This window comes from Myotis nattereri, assembly GCF_964212035.1.
Source record: "Myotis nattereri genome assembly, chromosome: 13".
In the NCBI taxonomy this organism is placed as follows: domain Eukaryota; kingdom Metazoa; phylum Chordata; class Mammalia; order Chiroptera; family Vespertilionidae; genus Myotis; species Myotis nattereri.
Window position 1 is genome coordinate 19237634 of NC_138088.1, and position 17581 is coordinate 19255214.

At 55.4% G+C, this 17581-nt stretch overlaps 1 protein-coding gene across 2 annotated transcripts in view; it reads right to left on the bottom strand.

Moving 5' to 3' along the window:
* The window catches only part of UNC5B (unc-5 netrin receptor B), a 78602-nt gene extending 61517 nt beyond the window's left edge, over positions 1 to 17085 (bottom strand). For both annotated transcript variants that reach the window (XM_081104770.1, XM_081104769.1), the window contains exon 1: positions 16968 to 17085. In XM_081104770.1, the coding sequence (XP_080960896.1) occupies positions 16968 to 17046 (79 nt within the window). In that variant the 5' untranslated portion in view covers positions 17047 to 17085. The remainder of the gene's footprint in view (positions 1 to 16967) is intronic.
* Positions 17086 to 17581: the final 496 nt, after the last annotated feature.

Consider the following 17581-nt stretch of genomic DNA (forward strand, 5'->3'; position numbering starts at 1 on the left):
GCCAGGGCTGTGCAGAGAGCCACCAGCCGCTCCTGGGAGGTCACTGGGGAGGGGCTGCAGGGCCCGGGGCAACCCTCCCAACTCATCTATGGGGGTCAAACAGGGTATCACTTCATCTGTGCAGGAGGGTAGGGAAAGAGCGATCGCCCTTGGAGGTCTGGGGCTGCCATGTGGAAACAAGAGTGGCTTGACCTTGCAGGGCTTTCCGCGAACAGCAGGCCTTTGGACCAGAGAGAGGCCTTGGAGATGACTGGGCTCCTGGGCCCCCTCTGCCTGAGCAGCACAACACTTGTTCTTAAAGCTCCCAATGCCCAGGCCAGACCCCAAGACCAATGACGTCAGAATCTCTGGGTGGGACTTAGGCAGAGGTGGTCCCACCGTTCTGCTAAGGCTTAAAACCTCTGAACTTGTCTGTTTCGAACACGAGGTGTACATGGGAGTCACCTGGAGCGCCTTGTCAAAATGCAGATGCTCAGACTTTTATCGGAACCTGTAGGGGTGGAAAAACTCGAGGAGGTGCTTCTGTTAATCCTGATCATGTTAATCCTCATTCACTGAGCACCTGGGTATCAAGAACCCAGCCTGTGCCAGGCACTGCTCCGGGCACTGGGGATACAGTACTGAGTGAGGACATGGCGCTGTGCACATGGAGCTAACGTGCTAGTTGGGGACAGACAATGAACTAGCAAGTATGGAAGTAAGGACACAGGTAATTCCAGGTGGCAGCAAGCGCTAGAACAGAAAAGAGGCACAGGGGTCAGGGAGGGCTCTCTGAGGAAGGGACATCCGAGCTGAGACTGGGAGGACAGGAAGGAGCCAGCCACTCAGTAGAGAGGCGTGTTTACCCACATGGGAACTGCGGACTCCTGCCAGCTGCAGAACCCACACTCTGGTCAACCTCTGTTTACAGGGTCCCGATAGACAGGAAATGCTGGGAAGACGTCAGCGGTGTCACAACTGCCTCTCCGGCACTCAGGAAATTCTACAGGCTGCTGGGCTAAGGGGATTTCAGAAGATGTACAGCTCAAAGCTGTAAGGGACCTCAGAACTCACTAGTCCCACCCCTCAGTTAACAGATGGGGAAACGGAGGCTGGGGGGGGGATGCAGCAGTTTGCCTTGGTGTGGCGGGTCTCCTCTGAAAGGGTGGAATGGGACGACTCCACTATGGAGCTTGCTTGGCCTGGCCAGGCCCATTGTCCACCCCTCCCCCCAATACCCTGCTGTTTTGCTCTGTATAAACAACCTGTGTGTTCCAGCCAGGGGACAAGCCCATGACACACCCAGGGAGCTTGGATGGTGGGAAAGTGGAGGGCCCCCATAATCGCTCTGAGGGTGGGGAGGTCCTTCCTCCCACACCAGGAAGCCCATCAAAGGCCAGACAGAATGGTGCCAGATAAGGCCGTGGAATTTGGAATTTAGTGGGATCTGGAATTTCCCTTCTGGGGTAGGCTGGTCCCAGCTGTCCACCCATGATGAGCATCAAGGGAAGGGTATGCCCTACTCCGGGGAGGGCAGGGGTGGCCCAGGTACCCAGGGTCAGAGGCCTGATGTGGCGGGGAGGGCGGAGTGGGCAGAGAATGTGGGAGGCAAGCTGAGTCACTAGGCCACTCTGTGGACAGACCATTGAAAGGGGCCACTGGCTCACCCTGAGTTCTGCCTTTGAGTGTGGGGCAGCCAAGAGGCCATGAGGCCAGCGGCTGTGTGTTCTGGGGTCAGCAGCTTACTTCATTCCCTGGCCACAGAGTCTAGAAGAGTTCCTGTCCCCTGAACAGTGGGCACCTGCCCTCTCTGACCAATCAGAGCTAAAACCCCGACTGCTCCTCCCCATCTCCTGCTGAGTTCACTGGAGGTAAATACAACCTGGAGGCAAGACAGGGTGCCCGGCAGGAACATCTAGAATAGTCTAGAATGCTTCCTTTCTTAATCTTTCTCAGCCACCCAAGAGCGGAGAGGGGCTGGTAAGGGTAGAAAATCAAGCAGCTTGCACAAAGCAAGCCCGGGGATACCTGGCCAGGTCACCCCATCTGTAGGAAGGCTGTGAAAAGACGCCCCTGACGCCCTCCGGGGGCTGCTGAGCAGCTCAGATTCACGCATGAAGGCACTTTTTCGCACGAAGTGCTACACGCCTGTGAGCGAAGGGCACCCCCCTGCCATTTGGTGGGCAGGAAGCCGGAAGCATGGGGCTGATTCTCATGACGAGCTCTCACCCATGCGGACATCAGGCGGCATGTCCCCTTCACGGGGTCTGTCGGGCTGTAGGTAGTTCCTGAGAGCTCCCTCCCCCATCAGCACTGCAATTCCCTGGAAGGAGCCTTGGACAGGAGTCCAGGGCAGTGAGACGGAGATGCCCAAGCTCCTGGGAACTTCTGCTGAGCCAGCTCTTTTCGGCAGTTCAGGGCCCCCAGGGGCTGGGGCGATCCCTCAGTTCCAGTGGAGGGTGGAATCCTTCAGGCTTCCAGAGGTCCCTCCCCCTGGAGAGGCCAGACCCTCAGCTGGCCCTGCCCTTCCCTCTGTCAGTTGTACAGGACCTGGTGGAGGGTAGGGGAGGCAGAGAAGGACTCTGTCAGGGGTGTAGTAAATGACTTACTGACTGGTAAGCAGAGTTCTCAGGGCTTGAAACATGACCTTCTGGCAATTATGCCCCCCACCGCCTTGCCCAGGCTCTCCTCCTGCTCTGTGCAGGCTGAGGTCCAGCTCAGCCCGTTCCCCAAGAACAGTCTGTCCTGCAGGGCTCCGAGGTGGCCCTGTGGCTGCTAAAGATCCTCCCCGTGCACTGATGTAAACACACACCCTCTCGGAGCAATGCTTCACATGGCACAGGCCAGGGAGAAAGAGGCTGGCTGATGCTGGCTGTAACAGGCCGTGGGAAAAGCCCAGTTCTGTCCATCAATCAACCCCTTGCTCTTTATTGAGACCAGAATCACATGGGTGGGAGATTCTGCGTTTTACAAAGCAGCTCCAAGTTTTTCTGTTCACCTACCATGTGATCATTCCACAAGTCATCGCGGAGCAGTTGGGACATCCAGGGAGGGAGAGAGCCAGTAAGACCTGGTCCCAGCCCTGGGGGGGGGGGGGGGGGGGTGATGCTGAGTGGGCTACAGGGAGGCACACTGAATCTGGAGTGCAGAGACTAGGGTTATACCTACACTAGTTCTGATGCAAAGACTGGGAGATTAGCGTGGGTCACTTCACTGCCCCGAGCCCGCTTTGGTCTTCTTTAAGACCCTCCTCCCAGAGTCATTACAAGGATTAAATGAGAAAATGTGTGCAAAATGGCCCACATGGGCATGAGAGTCGGAGGGAGGCCAGGGACTCAGAGCGCCTATTATACACCTGGCATGCAGGTGGAGTGTATGTCGATGGGACCCTCATAAGTCAAGGTGACAGCCAATTAAGCAGCCACCTCAGCATCTTCCACAGCTCGGTAGCTCTGTATAGAACGCAGGTGTGTGTGTGTGTGTGTGTGTGTGTGTGTGTGTGTGTGTGTGTGGTTTGCAGGGACTGAAAACCAGGACCCAAGGCTTATCTGAGGGCCAAAGAACAAGCTACAGAACCTGTAGGTTATATCCTATCCCACATCATGCAAAGCCTTTTGCACACCACTTGCTGTGGGATCCATTATCACTCATTTTACCGAAGAGGAAATGGACCACATGGAGCCAGCGGGCAGGGGCGGCACTCATGGGTACTGCTCCTCTCCATCTTACTTAGGGGCAACACAGGGAATGTGTCCCCCACGCAGGGCTCACTGCTTGCATCTGTAAGTAGAGTGTGGACGCGCATCTGATGAGGAAGCATAACGTATTCAAGAGACCATGAAAAGACAATGAGAAGAGTGGTCCAGATATGACCTGGTCTTACATCCACTTCTCTCATACATGACAGGTAGCATCCTATAGATAATGTGCTTGACTTCTTTTACTTGTCAGTATGTCTTGGGAATCTCTCCATATCAGTTCACGAAGACCTTCATCTTTCTTTTTCACAGCTGCATAGTACACCAGCATGTAGCTACACTAGAGTTTATTCAATTCCTCTACCGGGGCATTCAGGTTGTTTCCAATATTTTGCAATTGCAAACAATGCTGCAATGAATCATAATGTATTTTCGTGTTGATAAAGGTATATCTTAAGGGAAGATTTCTAGAAAATGGTTGAGATGAAAAATAGAGTATAAATGCAGTTTTGTTAAGTATTACCAAATTACCTATTGTACACAGGACTGTACTCATTTCCACCAGCAAAGTCTGAACGTGCCTATTTCCCACGCCTCCTCACCAAAGCGTGTGGTCATAACTTTTAGTGTTTTCCAGTCTTATAAGTGAGAAGTGTCATCTCAGAGTTGTTCTATTGGCATATTTCTAATTGCAAATGAGTTTTAACATTTTTTTTCATGTGTTGCAGGATCACTGTTATGTCTTACTTTATGTATTGTCTCTTCATATCTTTTTTCCACCTTTTTATCAAGTTTCTGGTTCTTTGTCCCTCAGTATCATAGAGTACTTTATAAATAGGAGTATTAGTTTTTTGTTAACATTTTCTTCCAGTTTGTCAAATATTTTGTCTTTTGGGTTTCTTTAAGGTGCTTTGTTGCCAAAGAAAGATTTTTTTAAAAATTTTATGTAATAAAAGTTATCGACTTTATATTTTATTGCCTCTGGACTTTGAATCTAGTCAGACAGCATTCCCTCACCCAGCACTAAAGAGGAATTCACCCAGGTTTCATCTCGTGCTCACTGGTGTCACTGTTTACTCCTAGATCCCTACTCCATTTGGTGTTTATTGTTCTGTATGGTATGAAATATGAAGCAAGTTTCATCTTTTTCCAAATGGCTACCCAGTTTTCCCAGCACATTTATTTAAAAGTCTGTCTTTATCTCAGTGATCCAACATACTACCTTTGTCATAAACATTTCCATAGGCATTTGGGTCTGGTTCTGCACTTTCTTTTATCTTTAACCGATCTATTTTCCAACTCGTACACCAGTTCCATACTGTTTTAATTATACCAGTAGAGGTGTTACAGTATGTTTTAATATCTGGTAGGGATAGTTTTACTTCCTCTTTACCCATTCCTATGCCTCTAATTTCTCTTGATTAATCACACTGGGTAATACTTCTAGCACCCTGATGAATGGTAGAAGAGATGATGGGTCTCCATGCTTTATTACTGATCCTACTAAAAATGGTCATAATGTATTCTTTTCTTTTTTTAAAAAAAGGAGAATGGAATTGGATCCAATGACGACAGCTACCACTTATTGAACAGTTTCTCTGTCCTCTATGTATATTATTATCTGATTCCATCCTCAAGATAGCTCTATGAATCAGGCTTTATTATTCCCATTTCACTGATGAGGAACAGACTAACTACGGTGAGGTAGCCTGGCTGACATCACACAGGTAGGAATGAACAGAGACAGGACTGGAGCTTGGGTCTCTGTAATATGTGAGCTGTGTTCCTTGGCTGTTACTTATATGTATTGGAAATGCTTATGATTTGATGATGTTAGATGGGGAACATCTCTGTGGGAACTGGAGGGAGGGTCTACCCCTGCTTCCCAGAAGCTTGAGCTGCCCTCCTGAATCCACCCCACGGAGCTCAGCAGAATGGTGGAGGAGCTGGTGAGCACTGCCAGCAGGGGGGCGGTCAGCAAGCAGACTGCGAGATGCCCCGGAGTCTGCAAGGCAAGGCAGCAAGCAGCCCGAGAGGCCTGCCCAGTCCCCTCCCAGCCTCAGCCTCACTCTGTCTTGGCATTTGTCTCAGGCTCCACACAGCGGACTCGGAGAATGAAGGCTGATCCAGGGTGGTGATGGGCTGCAAGGAACAAAGTGCCTAACCCTCACTCCCTGCTGGTCCCACCTGCCCTGTTTTCTAAGAACGGGCAGCCAGCCGAGGGATTATGTAACTTCTGGTGGGCATGGCAGATGGCGTGCTGGCTTGGACACATCAAACCCAGCACCGACACTAACCTTTCCTGACGTGGCACCCCGGCCCCCTCTGCTCTGGGGTGTGGAGCACGGAGAAGGATGGGAAGCGACCCAAACCGTTGTCAACTACCTCAACAGCCATGGCCAGCCAGGCCAAGAGGAGATGCCAGGGCTCACACACCCGTGGGAGGTTTTAGCCAGGGAAGTGGAAGTGTGGGCCCTCCTACCCCACCCCACCCCATAGCAAACAGCTCTCAGGACACACGGCACAGTCCCTGGCGTAACAGACCTGGCTCTGCCAGCCTCCTGCTGCCTCTGATCAGTGACCCATGGAGTTTAGAGAATCATTTCCAAAGCACCTCTCTGGGTGTTTTCTCCCTTAGTGCTACTAAGCATCCAGCTGCTTTTATTCCTTTTGCTGATGGGTAAACTGAGGCTCAAAGATGGTGAATGCTTTGCCTGTGATATGACAATGCAGGCCAGCCCCTCACTGTAAACCCAGATGGATCACTAAGTCACCCCGTGAGCCATCCTGAACCTTATGTTTCTAATATTTCCCATGTCAAGAGGGGAGCCTTGGAAAGAAGGAAGGTGTAACCAGCGATTTGTGGACTGCCTTCCTCCCAGGTAGAAAGAAAAGGAAACTGACCTTTATTGACCACGCCCCATCTTGTTTGAGGCCCCTTGGGTTTGATCTCCCCATCAATCAATCAGGGCCCCTATTTAACAGGGAGGAGATACGGACTCGGAACTGCAGTTACTGACAGAGCTAGGACTTATCTCAGTTTTCTGATTTCAAGGTGGACTCCCTGCATTTGGACAGAGGAGGGTACTGCCAGAGAGGGAAAGGGACTAACTCTATGCCACCCAGCACTGTGGCTGGAATGAGAATCCAGGTTCCCATCCTCAGCCAGGGCTCTTTTTGCTGTTGCCTCCTCTATATGTGTGTGTGTGTGTCTACAGAAGTGGAGTGCACCGGTAGGAAAATGTAGGGTTAGATCAAATTTGCAGCAGGGGTCATGGTGCCCAGCAGCCCAGCTGTCTTGGGCTGCCAGACAGGAATTCCAGACCAGCCTGTGATAGGGCTCCTGGCAAGAACCGGCAGGTGCCCAGCTGTGAGGGTGGTAGCTGGGCCAGGCATTCTGCTGTCTCAGCCAAGAACCTGGGGGGTGGGGGGAGTGGGGAGAAAGGAGTGTTAATCTCCCAGGGATCCTCTCTGAATGTTAGCACTGGACACAGGGCCAGAGAGAGCCCAGCTCAGCCAGATCCTGCAGCCAAAACTGCTCCCCTGCACCAAACCCAGCTCCTGCCAAGCAGCTCTGGAGGGCTGAGGGCTGTGGTTAGGCCTACCTATGGGCCTTCAAATGTATCCTCTCAGCCTACACCTGCTCCCAGACCTCAAGGTCAGTGTCCATGTAACAGGCATTCTCTCAAGCCATGAGAAGGCAAGGTGGAAGGCAGTGATCAGTGGGCTTGGAAATCCAAGTAGGAAATGCACTAAAAGGGCCTGGACCAGCCGTGTTGTGTGAAGGCCACCTTGCAGGCAAGTGCAGAGTTTACCAGCCCAGAGGGGCTAAGGTCACTTGAGTGTAGGACTTGATTAATTCTTTGCGGTTCCATTGGATTATTGAATAAATTCTTTCCTAACTAGGGGGTCTGACCACTGAAGACTTGGCTCTGACTTCCATCATTCCTGGCACACAGTCAGTGCTTGAAGACAGAAAGCAGGAGAGAATGAAGGGAGAGGGGAGGCAAAGCAAAGCAGTGAGAACCTTCTAATTCTTTGGTCACTCATTTGCAGTAGCAAGTCCAACACAACAGGGAATAAATCTGACCATGAGTTCCTCATTCACTCATTCTACGGTATTTGTGGAGCACCTGCTGTGTGCCAGGGGCCCTGGCTCGGTGATAAGGAAAGGGAGACTGAAAGGCTGCCCCACGGACATCGCCACACCCCCAGTCACTGCTAGTGCTGCCTGCGCCCCACTCTGCCCTGCTATGTCAGAGAATGACCAGAGCTGGGTTGGGGGAGGTGCCAGGAACAAGTTTCCTGAATTTCTGATTCAACTTCTTGTAAGCTCTGAGTCTTCCATGGGTGCTCAAGCCCCAGGCTGGGCAGGCAGGCAGGCACCTCCAGTCACATTACAGAGCTGCTTCCCTTCAGCTCTGTCTCTAGGCCAGTAAGGCCTCCAGCCAGACACTCTCAGGGCCTCTGGGGATGGCAGGCTTCTCAGTGATCTCAGCAGAAGACCTTCTTCCCAGACCTTGGGGATGCCTCCTGGTAGCCATCAGGCCCAGGTGGGCACCATGGACCAGGAAAGGCAGTCTCCCTCTTCCGCACCCCTCCCAGGCTCTCCACTCAATCTGGAAGTTGCCATCTGAGACTCTGTCCCTTTGCTCTCCTGCCCAGAGATGTACAGAGAGAAAAGCAGGGCCCAGCCCAACCCAGGGGTGAGCCAGACTGAAAGTAGGGGAGCGGCAGGCAGGAGGGAGGGCAGTGGAAATCAGTGGCGGCTACCCTGGGCCAGGTCTGCACGCGCTCTCTCATATCACCTCACCATCTGGTCAGTGGCTGGATTTGGAGTTTGTTTCCTAGGTGGACATGCCAAAGGTTTCCACCCCATATCTTCACATCCCCTACCAGGAACACCCTCTCTGTTTACCCAAAGTCTGCTCATCCTTCAAAGACCACGCTTCCCTCCTCCAGGAAGCCTTCCCTGACCAACCAACTCAGGCCCACAGGAGCTTTCTCTTACCAGCTTAAGCATTTCCTGTCATGTCGCCCAATATTTGGCACCAATAATGACGACAATGATGATGACAGTGTATGTTATCAAGCACTTTTGAATGTACAAAGCACTTGTGTGCATGGTCTCATTCATCCACACAACAATCTGATGAGGTCGGTGCTATTGCTACTCTAATTTTACAGATAAAGAAAGGAAAACTCAGAGAGGGTAAGCAACTTAACTCTAGGACACACAGGCAGATTGTGGCACAGTCAAGATTTGAACCCAAGTAGTCTGACTACACAGCCTGCCCTCTAAGCACCATGTCAAGTCCCTCCCAGGACATACGCATTCAGGCTCGTCCTTGAATGGGCTCCTCTCTGTTGAATCATCATACACTCCTCTTGCACCCCAGCATCACCGGCCTGACACGTGGCTCATGCTTCAAGAAGCAACACAAAGCCCATCATTCAAGGTCAAGCCTGCGCTCTGCCCATCTCTGACCTCAGAGCCAGTACTTACTCAGAGTGAATGGATGCACATGTGCACCAAGTGGTAGGGCTGGGCTGGAGTTCTAATACCCCCTGTGGGGACAGGACTGCTCGCTCCCCACCCGCAAATTCAGCTGCCCCCATCCCTGAGAGATGAAACAGAAAATAGTGTGGCCAGGTCTGGGCAAGCTGTTCCTGCTACATCTTCCAAGCCCTCCCCCTCCCCCCCTTCACCTCCTACCCCCAGTACCCCTTGAGCCTTGGTGAGAGTGAAAGGGGGGGAATAGCAAGTGCCTTTGCTGGTGGGGTCCTTCTCTGCCTCCTGGGCCCTGCTGGGTGTCTGGGGCTCTCTGAGGCTGCAGAGGCGTATGGAGAAAGAAAAAGGGACCGAGGTCCCGGAGGGTGATTTATGGCTTCAGAAAGAAAGAGAGAGAGAGATACACACACACCCAGGACCGAATAACGCTCACAAGGGCACTCCAGTCAATATATTGACTTTTTGAGGGGCCTCTGTAAACACAAGTGGTTCTGGGCCTCGGCTACCTCTGTCTCCTGCTGGCTGCTGGGGCCTCTTCAGATGGAACCAGACCAATAAATAAATAAATAAATACCCTACAGTCTTGAGCTCACTCTTCCACCTTCCCCCACCGAAGCTTAGAGATGGGGAGACCAACTAGAACAGAGGTAATGGTACTTGCCCAAGGTCACACAGCAGAAGAAAGGCAAGAACCAGTCTCCAAAGTCCCCGGTCCGGAGCTGCTGGGCCTCCAGCCTCTCTCCCTCCTCTTCCCGCCCCCCCCCCCCACCCCGCCAATTCCACCCCTTCCCCCACACATACACATACACACACTCAGTTCCCCTGGAGGAAGATGTCCCTAGTGGCACAGGGCTCCCTCCTGAGGAGGCTGTGCCTCAGGGCTCCCTGAGCACCCACTGTGTGCTGGCACATGTTAAGTGCTTTATTGTGTATCAGGGCATGTGATCCTCAAAACAACCCTGTGAGGACGATCCTGTTATCCTCATTTACAGATGAGGAAACTGAGGCACAGTGCAGTTAGCTGAGCTGCCCAGTGCCTACTGAGTTAGCAAGCGGCAGTGCTGAGGGCTATGTTAACACCAGCTTCCAGCTGGCCATGCCATGCCGCCTCTGCACCTGAAGTTGAGGCCCTGGGAGAGGCTTCTGTGAGGAGGGGTGTGTAGAGGGGCTGGGGGTCCCAGAGGTGGTGACGACGATGAGCCTTTTCTCTCTGGCTGGCTCCTGGGAGTGGCTGGGCTGCCGATTCCATCCTTTCCTTCTTACCTGCTCTGTGTCTCTAATGGCAGCATAGCAGCAGGCAGAGAAGTAGGCCTCCCTGTGCCCCACTCCCAACAGAATCCCTCAGTTTAAAAGGTATTCCATCTTCAAGGGCCACAGGAAGAGAATAAAGAATAAGAAATCTTTCCTTTCAAGGCCTGCTCAAGTCCCAGCCTACAGCCAGGTCCCAGCCTGTAGCAGGTCCCAAGGTGCACCCCTTCAGTTGGGCCTGCAAGGCCCAAAAGGGAAACATGGCCTGGGGGTGGCTCACCAAGGGTTGGTGCCAATCCAGGATGGTGGCCGAGCGATGCTGACCCATTTCCTGGGAGTGGAGGAGGTCTGAGGCCAGGCACTCCTGCCCAGGTGCCCAGCTAGCTACCCCATCCCATCTTCTCTTCAGGACATGCTCTGAGAAAAGGAGAGGCAAGGTCAGGCCCCTGTCACCCCGCCAGGAAGCCCCAGCCGTGAAGTTTCACTCTGCGGAGCGCTTCCCTGCATATATTGCTGCTGCCCTCACCTGGCATCGTCGACTCTCTGAATGTCACTGACCACTTCCGGAGGAGGCATCAGCCACCGCACGCTCTGGCTCTGACCTGGGACCTACGTTGGCTTCGTAAGTGGGCACCTCCCTCCTTATGGGGTTCTTACCGGGACCAACTGAGGTCCCACCCATAGGAGGGTTTGGTTAACTGGAAAGCAGTATGCTCTCCGGGGGGCTGTTGTTTCCTCTGGGCCCCTCTGCTCCCCAATGGCACACCTTACCCCAGAGTGAAGGACGGCAGGCCCCAGCATGGGCAGAGGTCGGGAAGCAGCGGAACCTTCGTGACCAGGAGGCGGTAAGGACAGTGGAGTCCCAGGTGTCTGTGTGTGCAGGTGACTCTTTCACTGCTTCCGCGGAGAGTCCCAGCCCAGCCCTGCCTGCCCGGGTTGCTCTTCATTAGGGATGCCACTCATTCCAGCCTGATTCTTCTCCAGCACATCCTCGCCCTCACTCCTCTTGAGGGGCTGAAGCACGAACCCTGCCAATGCTCTGGGCGAGCTGGGAGGGACTGCAGCGGACCCCAGGACTCAGAGCCCTGTCCTGCTGGGGGCAGTTAGTCGCCCAGGATCCTGGGCTGGTTTTAGAGCCAACCTATGGCCAACCTTCCTCCCGGCGGAGTGGCGCAACACACGTTCAGGCAGGCCTCTCCCATCTGCCCTCAATAGAAAAGCTGACCTCTGCCCTTCCAAGTCCAGAACCTGCACTGGGACCAAATCCTGCTCACAGCCCACAGCACAGGGCAAAATGAGGTCTCATTAGTGCTGAAGGGGCAAACAGCCTGGGTCCCATCGCCACGAGGCACCCCCAACAATGGAAGACAATGAATGGAGCTTCCTCTGCCTGGGCGCGACGCACTGTCCCCTCGCTACACACACCTATTTCTATTTCTATACAAACACACCACAGCTGTGCCCTCGTGTATGGTGCACACACCCCACACACCCACACATACACACCCAGACATCTACATCACACACCCCGTATACAAAAGACACAACCCCCTCAACACACACATCCGTCCGCCCGCACACATCACATCCACACACACTCAATGCCCCCGCGCAACACCACACCTACCCTCACCTCCCACTGCACACTCCCACCTCCCTCCACCTCCTTCACACATATTCTCACCGCCCCCCCCCCCCCCAACACACACACTCCCACACCCACAGCCTGCCTTCCTGGAGAAATGAGCCAAGCAGTGGCGGGGAAGTTGTGAGGCGCTGGGGGCAGCCTGTTCCGGGGGGTGAGAAAGAGGGAGGCTCAGTGCGCTCACTCCTTTGGTGGTGAGAGCTCTGGGGCTCCAGCCTGCAGATTTAGCTCAGCAAGAGAGGGGGAGGGGAAGGAGGGGGTACCGGAGAGGAAGGAAAGGAGGAGCGGGTGGTGTCCAGGTGTGTGGACTGAGCTATGGAGATGCTAGGAGATGCCAATCAGGCTGAGTGGTCAGAGGGTAAATTCGGGAACTCCCAGGGACCCAGTGCTTTGGGCAGGAAGGAAGAGGAAACAAAAGGGGCAGGGGGTGAGGGAACAGTGGGGGGCAGCTGATTTATGCCTGCACTCCAGCAAACGTTTTCACTGCCATTAGCCTCTCCGAAGCTGAGGACAGGAGATAAAGGGGAGCATCTGGGACCTGTGGATTAACCTCACAGGAGCTTGCGTGTCTTGCCCTGCCGGGGTGGGGGGTGCAGTGGCTGGAGAGGCGTTGGAACGGAGTTCGAATCCAGTGTGCCACTCAGCTACCAGCGAGGAGCCAGGCCTGCTACAGGATGCCAGACTTCTGCCCAAAAGCCCAGAGGGGCTCACCTGGCTCCCTCTGGCTCTGGCTCACCGAAATGCCAGGTCAGGGAGAAATTCCCCAGGCTCCCAGGGGCATCTGGCTGAGTGCAGGCCCCAAGGGAGCAGGAGGTGGCGCCTCAGCCCCAACTTCAAAAGGGCGGAGTGCAGGATTCCCTCCCGCTTCCAGAAACTGCTCCTCCTATTATCCAATTATGGAATTTTAAGTTTTCCTTTTTTAAAAAATCCCAAATAACAGAAAGCACAGGGCACAGGCACTTGTTTGGTTTCATTTTGCCTCCAAGCTGTAATGACTCCTTTTGTGGAAGCTGTTTAGGAAACTGGGAAGGAGGAGGAGTGCCAGCTCAGGCCTCTGCTGTCCGCTTCCTCCTCTCCCCCCTTGGGGGCCATCCAGCCTGGCAGCAGTTTCTCTTTACTCCCCAGCCCCAGCCCCAGCCCCAGCGGGCAAGGTCCATGTCCCAACCTATGACCAACCTCTCCCCCCTTTCCTACAGGCTTGGTGGGCTCCAAGGTGTCTCCTTGCTACCCCAACCCCAGCACTGAAGTCCAAAAGGCCATATGTTTAGCCAGCAGGCCCTGGGGGAGGCTCCAGGACTGGCCATTCAGAATCACCATCAACCTTGCTTTCTAAGCATTGGAATGGAAGGGGGGGGGGGGGGGAGAGAGACCGACCTCATTTTAGGCCTAACACCCAGAAGCAAGGTCAAGTTCAGGAGAAACTCAACAACAAAGTGGGGTAGAGAGGAAGATAGGCCCAAGGGAGCTTGGCTTGAGATGCATCTTCCCTGGGCAGGCTGGGGAAATTGCTGAGAAGGTAGGTGCTGGGGGGCCAGGGGTGGAGCTGTCTTTGGGCACTGGCCTGGGCTCAGGGCCTCACCTCTGACCTTTGGTCCTGCCTTCTTCCACCCTCCAGGGTCCATGCTCCCAACTCCTCTCTTTCCCCGCTCCTGCTACAAGTCCATCTAAGGCAGCTAAGCCAACCTTCTCTCAGGTGGGACCTGGACTTCAGCATCTCAATCCCAGGCCCCTGGAGGCCAGTCCGCTGCCGAGGTGGCGCGAAGGAGCCAGGAGGACTGAGTTCCAATGCCAGCTCTCTCCCTGAGCCCCAGAGTAACCCTGGGCAAGTCGGGGCCTGTCTCAAAGCTTCAGTAGTTAAATACGTGGGCTGGAAAAGGGGGAATGGTTTTGTCTTACAGAATCCCCAGTTTGGGGTGGGAAGAGAGGAGAGGGATTGCATCCGAAATTCCTCCCCTGCAGTGGTGCTTTCACTTTAATGAGAAGCCCATTAAGACATTCTTGATTTCCCATTTGTTTAAGTGGGATGGGTGTTTTCCACAGTGCAGAGGGAGCCAAGGCCCCCACCCCCACCCCACTCCCCCCACACACAGCAGAGACACTAGGAAAACCCTGATTTTAATTGCACCTTAAAAAGAAGTGTTATCATGACACCTCGGGTCCTCCTTAAGCATCCCAGCCAGAGGCCAAGGAAAGGCTCATTAAAAGCTCCCGGAGAGGCTAAGGGGTGGGGTGGGAAGAGACTCGGGGAGCCAACCCAGCTTTGAAGTGGCCTCTCCTGCTCAGTCATTCGCTGGCTTGTCTTTCTAAAGGTCTGGGGCTTTATGGTTCCAGGTTTGGTTTCTGCATCAAACTTAAGAAAATTCTCATCTTCACTGGGGGACAGCCTTTTCTCTGCCCCAGCTTGATCTCCAGTTCCTGGTGGAGAAATGGGTGGGGCCACCCCGAAGAGTCCCAGGGGGCCTGAATCCGCCTGGCTGTTGGACAGGAGCTCTGCATACAAGTCTGCGATGTGGATCCGTGAGCTGGTGAAGGCAAGACTTGAAGTAAGCCAACACTCCTGCCTTGCTTTTGCTCATCTGTGAAATGGGACGCATGAGGGGTTCACTGGGAAGACCCAAGGACACTGTGAAAGATGCTCTGGGCCTGGGGAGGAGGGAGGGACACATTCTCCCTCCTGAAGGCAGGTTTCTAAGGGCTGCACATTCTGGGCAAAGGGAAGGCTGCACGCCAACCCCACCAGCTGGCCCCTGTCCAGGCTGGTGGGCAGGCAGCCCCTGCCGTGCTAAGTAATGAGCACAATTCCAACACCAGTTCTGCTAGCTAGTGAGAAATCAAAGCCGGGTATTAGAGGCCATTTCCGACTGGGCACCATTCGCGCCCAAATCCATCAAAGCCCTGGGCTCGGGGTTCTTCTGGGGAAGGTGGGGGCTGGATGCTTTGTTAAGCAGGAGCGGCTGTCCACCCCCAGCCGCCCAGCTGAGACTACTGCGCAGCTCCGAGAACTCCAGGCCAACCAGTCTTGTCTTTCTCCTGCCTCCCCGAAACCCCTGCCCCCAGCAACCTCAGGGTTTATTCCCACTCCCATGGCCCTGCTGCTACAAAAACAGCTTCCCAAGACCCAACCCTGCCCATGTGCCACTTACAGAGACTTCACCCTACCCTTCAATCAACTCTCCTCAAACACCCTCAAACCAGAAACCAGCACCCAGCCCAGCACCTCCCACACCCAACTGTACTCTCTGTAACAAGGTTGGTCATTCAGCAGCCTGCCCCGCACCCCCATCATTGCCTTCCAACTTCAAAACACTGCTTTAAATACCAGAGTCTGCCCAAATCATAATTAACTTGGATCAAATGATTGTGTCGCAACTTTACAACACAGGGTTGGGGGGGAAAAGTGTGTGAGGGAGAAGGGGGAGGGGGGTTAAAATCAAGCCCTTACTTCTGGGCCGTGGGAATCATTAATTCCAAAGTGAGGAATGAATTCCGAAGTGAGGAACCTCTGCCTATTGGTTGGGGGAAAGGGGAGGGATGTCAACATCCCAGTGGAAGGCGGAGGAGGGAGGGCTTCCTCATCTCATCCACTTTCTGCTCCAGTTTTCCTGCCCCCTTATCAGCCTCAACTCAGAGGGCTCCGTGCAGGATGCTCCCCCGCCCGCCCGCCTCCCACTCCGCCCCAGGGGCGCAGGCGCCCCGCCGCCCGGGCCAGCCCGCCAGCTTGGGTCTCCGCACCCGAGAGGTTGGCTCCCGCGCGGCCGTGCGTCCGCCGGCTCTCCGGGAAGACGCAGCCCAGGCAGGGACGCTGGGCCCAGCTACAGGCGAGCAAGACGTGTACTCATCCATGACGGGGGTGGGGTGGGTGGGAATAGGGACTTTATTTTAGGAGCCCACCAACCCGCAGCGGTTCTCAACATGTGGGTCGCGACCCCTTTCACAGGGGTCGCCTAAGACCATCCTGCATATCAGATATTTACATTACAATTCATAGCAGTAGCAACATTACAGTGATGAAGTAGCAACGAAAATAATTTTAGGGTTGGGTCACAACATGAGGAGCTGTATTTAAAGGGCCAGAAGGTTGAGAACTACTGCAAGGCATCTTGCTGGATCCAGAGTAGGAGCGGTACCCAGGCGAGCGCACCTTGTGTGTTCCCCGGGTAGGGGAAATGTCAACGACCCATTTAAAAGGAAACTTGGCAGAATCTTTATACACACACACACACACACACACACACACACACCACCACCACCAACAACAACAACAACACCACCCAGAAAAAAATCCTTCCAGACCTGTGGGTCTCACGACCTCGGGGAAGCCGTGGACGCCCTCCCCCCTTCTGCAGCCAAAGCCCTTCACGCCTGCCACCTCGGCTCGCGGAGCGGACCCGCGCTTCCCGGGCTCCGCAGGTCTCCCTCCCTCTCGCCAAGGCGAGCCGGGACCCGGGCTAGGAAGTTGCCGGCGAAATGCAAGCGAGCGCACACCGGGCCGGCTCAGCGATCGCTTTTCTGAAGCGGCGGCACCACAGGGCGCGCGGAGGACCAGGGGTCCCCACGAGGCGGGTCCTCCCGGAGCGCAGACCCTCACTCGGACACCCGTTCCAAAAAACAGCGATCTCTTCCAGGAGCAAGCAGGAGGCTTCCGGCTTACTCTGAACCCCATGGCCTGCGCCCCCCCCCCCCCCACCAACCACCCAACGAGGTGCTGAGCCACCGCCCACTTTGGTGGGGCCGAGAAATCTACCTTCTAACTTGGCCGCCCAAGCCACTTTCCCTGGGCGCACCGGCGCGGCAACCGACCACCTCGATTTCGGACCAGAGTGAGGAGCAAGGGTCCCCCGCGTCCCCAGCCCCGCTCCCGCCCCCGGGCCCGATCGCTCCTTACCTGCCAGGCTCAGCCTCGCGTCCCAGCAGAGCAGCAGCGCCAGCAGCAGCGCGCCCCGCGCTCCGCTCTGGGACCACATGCTCCCGTGGCCCGGCTCGGGCGCCTCTCCGCCGGGTTTCTCTCCCTGGCCCCAGCCTCGCCGCCGCCGTCTCCGCCGCCGCCGCCGCCTCCACGCCGTCCTCCCCGGCGCCCGGCCGCGCCAGCCCGTGCCCTCCGTGGGGGCAGCGGCAGCCACGCTGCACAGAGGGCCGCCCGGTGCTCCGACTGCGAAGGGTGCTGGTCGCCCCCTCTGGAGCGCGGCTCCGGCGCGCCCCTCTCTGCGCTCCTCAGGCTCCCGGGCTCCCAGCGCTCTCCGGGCTCCCGCCCCTGGCTCCGAAGTTGCGCGACCCAAGGGGAGAGCGCCCGCAGCGGCCGGCGCCGCGCCGTCCGAGCCCCGGTGTGGTGCGCCTCTCTGCGCCCCGCCGCAGTCCGCGGCTCCGGCGGCCTCCCGGGTCCCCGCCGCCTGCCACAATGCCGAGCGCGCGGCTCGCGAGCCCCAGTGAGTCCGAGAGTGGGAGGGTACAGAGCGCCGCGGGGCGGGGCCTGGGCGGGAGTGGGCGGGGCCGGCGGAGGGC